Source organism: Leptinotarsa decemlineata, unplaced genomic scaffold, assembly GCF_025532065.1.
Source record: "Leptinotarsa decemlineata unplaced genomic scaffold, Ldec_3_MD MMD2_tig00000514, whole genome shotgun sequence".
Taxonomy (NCBI): Eukaryota; Metazoa; Arthropoda; class Insecta; order Coleoptera; family Chrysomelidae; genus Leptinotarsa; species Leptinotarsa decemlineata.
The window spans coordinates 1-6,501 of NW_027412550.1; the positions used below are offsets into that span (position 1 = coordinate 1).

Here is a 6,501-nt window from a genome sequence, read left to right on the forward strand (position 1 = left end):
TAAATAAAACTATAGGTTTCTGTGGGTCATGAAGATATTTCTGTTTTTCTTGATGAATGTTTCGAATTCAAGTATACTATAGAAACAGTTATTAGATAGTATCTGTTTTAATTGATTTTTGAATTGCGTCGAGGGTCTATTCCTAAACTCTGTGGGAAGAAGGTTAAAGAGCCGTATGTCGTCTCTTTGCGTTCGTTGCAGACGACATAATGGCACCAACAAATTGTGTTTGTGTCTGGTATCATGAGGGTGAATTGACGAGTGTGTTGCATGTTCATTCATATTTGACTTAACTGTTATTATACTTTGATAAATGAGCAGTGAGTAGACGGTCATGATTTTTAATGAAGGAAATAGTTCTCTACAACTGGTATCCCATGGTACATTTAAAATAGATCTTATTGCCGCTTTCTGCAATGTGAAAATTCTTCGTAATATGTGTAGATACTGCATTACCGTAACACTGTATTCCATACATAATACACTGTATTCCATATATAATAATAACAATAATAATACGTCTATATTTACCATAAAAGTACACCAAAACATAAAAAAGGAAAAAGTAAACAACTTTCAGTATAAAGGTGAATAGGCGGAGTATCAGCCAAGGCTGTTTTTCAACTCAACCTGGAAATAGCAATAATTAAACAAAACATTGTTTTTCCGAAGGTGGGTTTCTTAGGTAAAAAGATTGATAGGAACTGGCCGATACTTGATATGAATTCATGTCAAAACTTACTTATAAAGTTTATATTGATTCTCACTATAAAAGGTCTACAAAACTGCAACAGGTGTTTTGATATACAATAGCTTTCTCAAGGGGATTTGCTTGAGAAAGCAAATTTCTACCAAGGAAGCTTTGGTGTAAGCGAAACGCTAACACCATTGTTTAATTATTATCATTGATGAATACAATATTGATATGAATTGGTAGGTTGCAATGTTGCTGAAGACGAAAACAATTCAAAGTATTGAATTTGTTAACTCACCTGTGATATCACTAAGCAAGTGGTAATCTTATGAGGTACTCTTGAAATCTTTTTGGTAATAGTAAAAACAAAAATCACCCAAAAGGAAGCAATGAGCCCTGCTATACTTATATCGAGAGTGAACGAATCAAGTTGTTTTATGTACTCAGAAGGATTACAGTCAGTGAGAGTAATCATCTTTGCCGAGACAAACATCAAAGGAGCACTAACAAATGTACAAACAACCATAGCGCTGGCAATCTGCAAATTAAGAAACATTTTAAAAATCCATTTAGATATTGTGATTATTTTTACTCACCAGATCTACATCTATAGCATATTGTGTAGCAAAAACAAAAACTGTTGGAGCAGATGGAAAAGTTCCATACAAAAAACCATATGTACTAAGATCTATGTTTTCAGATTCATTGTAACCTACATGTAAAGTACTGATTACTTCTCTAGTTACCAACGGCAAAACGATCCTGAAAATATAGTGAATGAATTTTGTTGTATTGTATTTTTTGAGATTGTTAATCATTGTTTACTTGAGTAATTGGTTATGAACTTTTTGAAAAACATGAGGGGTCAACATCTTCACTGTCGTGTATTTAATTACTGAAGGCGTCAACCACTTGGGTTACCAAAATTATGAGAAATACTGAAATAGCCAATTGTTAACGATCTTCAAACAATGTAATACACAATAGACCCTAATCGAGGAAGGCCTCACTCGATTTAGTACACCTTTTAATACTATTACAACTTTATAAACCTGATAAAAAAAGTATGATGAATGGAAATTGGAATTCAATCTAAGGTAAATTTATAGAGGGTTTAAGTAACAGTCGATTTTAGACAAAGGAGTACCCGAGGTAAACAGAATTCCGTGAAGTTATTGTTGCAATATTCATTTGACCAATCAAATTTGTCAAACAAAAAATTCGTACACGTTTTTTCTTCTTTTTACCAAATTATCTGGTTAATTTATCGTTTTGTACCAATTTTTACTGCCCTGAAGAATCTTCCATAAAATGTATTTTGATTTGATGTGTGTGAAGATATGGAGATCTTTAAAGATTTTTAGCTTGAGACATTGTGATACAAGGTGAAATGTATTTTCAAGTAATGAAAATAATATAACCACAAATTCAGCCTAGCACCACTGATGAGACCTATGACGGGACGAAACAGGGCAGTCTGGTGTTGAATCATAAATGCGTTGTGGTTGGACTCTAGTTCACAACTAGTTTGCCTTGCCGTGAAAGACAGAACAAATCTTGTCGGCGATCTATGTTGAAGCTTGGATTTGCAAATGGATAGCCTCGTGTATCTCTGATATTCGAGGATTGAGTTGTCTGTCGAACCCATAGATGGCGTCCTTGTGAGGGGAGATTTCAGGGTCCTTACTTAAATTTCAGTGAGTTGAATTTACAAATCAAATGTTGGCAATGAGTATTCTAGTTAAAGCTTTTGTTAAGAATTCTCCAGAATGTAACACTATCATTGGGTTTTGAATATATCACATTAACAACCAAAGAAACTTCTATTCTGTCGATTATGACTATTTTATCCAAATTGGAAAATAAATTGTGATCATGGAAAAAATCTGTGACAAAGCTATTTCCGGTTTGTTATCTCCAATTAGCTCTGTGTCGTAAATACTTTGGCACCTGAACACACATCTCAAAATGAGGTGTCATTTAAGAGGACTCAAATCTCCTAAAGCACCCCACTGCAGAGCGTATCTAAAAACGTGTTAAAACCATTCAAAAGATATCTTACAATTTGACCATAATCAATATTCCTGGAACAACTAGTGTTATTCCTCTTAATTTGTGAACCTTTCCAACCATCCGTAAACCAAGTAAGAATAAGGCACTTGCTGAAAAAGCAGATCCCAGTACCTAAAATCGATAATTGATTAAACATGTCTTGATATAATTCGAATATTTAGCAAAAATGTTCACCTGTAAGGTACCTCCAAAAAACAATGGTATCTTGTGCCTGAATATAATGTTTCCTAGAACACCCAATAACGTCATGAAAACAATCGGATTTAAGAAACACCTTTTGCTACAGACACAACCATTTTACATCGTCCTCCTCGGGCCTCTGGACTGGACAGATGCCCATCATTTATCAACATATCTTCTGTGCTTCCATTCTGGCGTGAATTAATTTCAAATAAAATAAATGAGATGGGATTTAAAATGACCAAGCTTATTGGAGCCATCAGATATAAGTAAGTTGCATATTCAGGATGCGTAGATTTATATAACGCTGCAACTGAAAGTACAGTATCATTTCACTCTAACAGTATATTCAATTAGCAAGATTATTTATTTCAAGAGCTATTTGCATAATTTCACTTATTTCATTCATTCAGTTGTTGAGTTGAGGTGTTACAAGATCAAAATTCAATAAAGGATATCTACTAACTTTTTACAAAAATGTATGAAATATGTTGCCCCAACGACTCTGAAAATTTACTTGGTAATACAAGGGTGGTCCCAGAAGTACCTGGCCCAACAAAGAAAACCCAAAAATTTTGGAAAAATATAATCTCCTTGCAGCTCTATACACTTTTACCAGCGACGTTCAATAAGTTCAATAGCGTCTTGCTCCTCAAAATAGCCATTAACTGCGGACATCACTTCTTCATCGTTGGAAAATCTTTGACCACTGAGCCATTGTTTCAAGTTTGGGAACAAAAAATAATTCTAGATAGCTAAATCTGACTAATAGGGACCATGAGGTAGAAATTCAAACCTAAATTCATTAAATTTTGATCACTGCAATATAGATTTGTGAGCTGGTGCATTGTCTTGATGAAACAACACTTTTTTCTTAGCCAAACGTGGCCATGTTTGCTCAATTTCTTCATTCAAACATGGCAATAAGTTCTCATAAAACTCGTCGATGATAGTTTTACCTATGTTAAGATAGTCAATGAAAATTATCCCACGCACATCTCAAATAAACAGATGTCATGAGCTTGCCTGCAGATGAAACGGTCTTCGCCTTCTTTGGAGCAGATTCTCCCTTTTAAGTCACTGTTTTGATTGTTCTTTCGTCTCAGGTGTGAAGTGATGGACATATGTTTCATCCATGGTTATGAAACGACGCAAAAATTCTGCTGTGAACTTTCACTAAACACTCAACTGAAACATCTTCACACCACTGTTTTTGCTCGAGCAAACACGGCTCCCATCTTGTAACAAATTTTCAGATAATATATAGTGTATAACACATTTTTTGAAATGACTTCTAAGCCTGCTAGCTCGCACACTTTCAGTAGACGATCATTCAGTACCGGTTTGTGGATTGTCTTCAACATTTCTGGAGTCCTCACCTCATTCGGTCGACCACTGCTATGCTCGTTTTGGCAGATCGTATGGCCGTGTTTAAAGTCTGCTACTCAATATTTTATTGTTGTTAACGAAGGACCAGACTCGCCCAGAGTAGAATCGAGTTCAGCTTTTATATTGTTTGGGCTGAGGCCTTTCAAATAAAAGTATTGTACCACATAACAATTGACCAATTTTCTCCATTTTCACAAATTCACTGAAAACATTCGCTATTGATGGCTGCCAAACAAATACTAACCAGCACAGAGTCTTCAAACTTGAAAATATGCTTTATAGAGTGTGTAATTTCTAATACAGTGATATTTTTCAAACAATTACTGCAATCTCTAAATCAGGCCAGATACTTCTGGGACCACCTTTGTAGATTTTAATGAAAAAATTTTTCAACACCAGAACTAAAGCTTCCTCTCAACGTGTGTTTTGCTTACCAAGATAGTATCATCAGCATATGATTGAATTTTAGTTACATTTATCTCCTGATGATGCTAACTTAATCTATTGAAAACAATTTTTCCTCTCTAGCACAAAAATTCTGGGTCAGGATAGCAGTTTTGTTCTGTATTTTCAATCAGAGGTTTCAATTCTATCCATATAGTCAACTTACCAATAGGATATCCAATAGCGAAGTCATTGCTCTGGGTGCAAAAAATTGCAAATATACCTGCTCTCCCAAACTTCAATGGTCTCCCAACTAATAAAGTAACAGCGATCACAGAAAAAAATACAATACTTTTTGATATAAGTATGGATAAAAGAAATAACCAATTAATCTGGCTAAGGTCTAGTTCCGCTAGTGACATAAAGATTAATGCGGGCAAGGAAAATGTGCCAACAAATATGCTTATGCCTTTTGCTTCTGTTTCTGATATAAGATTCATGCGACCTGCAAAATACCTGACACAGGCCAATACATTTATCATTAGTCAAATGGAAAGTTTCTCTAGCAGAAATTGAATTAAAACAACAGTGAACTGAAGTAAAAAAAAAACATTGAAAAATTGTGCTCACCCACATATTATTATTGCAAAACATTGTGTTAATGCTGGATAAATATTGTCAATGGTAGAAGCTTCAATATTGCCAGAATCCATATTTAACACGTCAGTAAGCAGAAAATGAAATTCATGGTTGTTTTTGATATTAGATTTTTTATATCAATAATGAAGACTAATCAATAAAATTCCTAAACCATTTTAGAGGTATGCAAACGTTTACGTTTTGGGCATAAATGAAATGTGAAACAGTAAAACGGTTAAACCTTCTAGTCTTCAATTAATCATAACATTCAGCTTCTGTCCCTAAAATTTTCAAATCATCAAATAATCAAATTTTCAAAATATTTTTATCACATAGACATATGTCATGATTCATCATGGATCACGGACAGTGAACTTTTCTCAAGAAAACTAAATTTTTCAATCAGGAAGGTCTATTATAATCAGTTCGATCCAATCACAGGAGAATCATCTGGTGACGTAAGCGAGTACGTCAATAGGCCTTGAAAATACTAAAGCTTTTCCTTGTACCACAGTATTGTGTTAGACCTGTATCATCAATAGCACAAATATTGGTTAATGAATTGAGAAAAAATGGGCATTCGAATATTATTGTGATTAAGGAATCTCAAATAATCAAACACGAAAATATCAATACATTCCGAAAAAAATTAAGAAATGTTGACTATTGGCACCATCAGAATTACCCCACGTGGTCTGTAATAATTTCTGAAACAAAATCGCATTTCAGCATTCACATGCTGAAGAGATCAGATCTACAAAGGCCATACAAAGACAAAAGAAAGATAAATCTTCTGTATCTTGTAGATATTCGATTGCGTTTCTCTTGTGACCACAAACCACTTGTAGTGCATCACGTCACATTAGTGCTTACACTCTAGTGCAGTCGGACATTGCTTGTTAATTGACTTCAAATTACAGTTGAACTTTGTTTTAGCGCAAACCCAGGTGGGGTTTGGGTCCGACTCATATCCACTTCAGTGTGTACTACCTACCTGTAGTACCTGCCTACCTACCTACCTGTAGAAACAACATAATTCTGGAACACCTGGCTGGATAGCCCTGGCAGCTGAATCCATTAATGGAAAAGAAGAAGAAGAACCACTTGTGACTTTCTTCTTCTCCTACAGATGAAGAGGTTAT

The 6,501-nt window shown here is 34.7% G+C and overlaps 1 protein-coding gene across 1 annotated transcript; it reads right to left on the minus strand.

The window, feature by feature from the left end:
• Nucleotides 1–952: 952 nt before the first annotated feature.
• On the minus strand, nt 953–5,780 carry LOC141481910 (lysosomal cholesterol signaling protein-like). Its single transcript, XM_074174254.1, is given in 8 exon segments — nt 953–1,232; nt 1,291–1,456; nt 2,757–2,878; nt 2,942–3,039; nt 3,042–3,260; nt 4,947–5,236; nt 5,351–5,640; nt 5,692–5,780. Coding segments are annotated over 7 exon segments (1,227 nt in total). The 5' UTR covers nt 5,434–5,640; nt 5,692–5,780; the 3' UTR covers nt 953–983.
• Between the last annotated feature and the right edge of the window lie 721 nt (nt 5,781–6,501).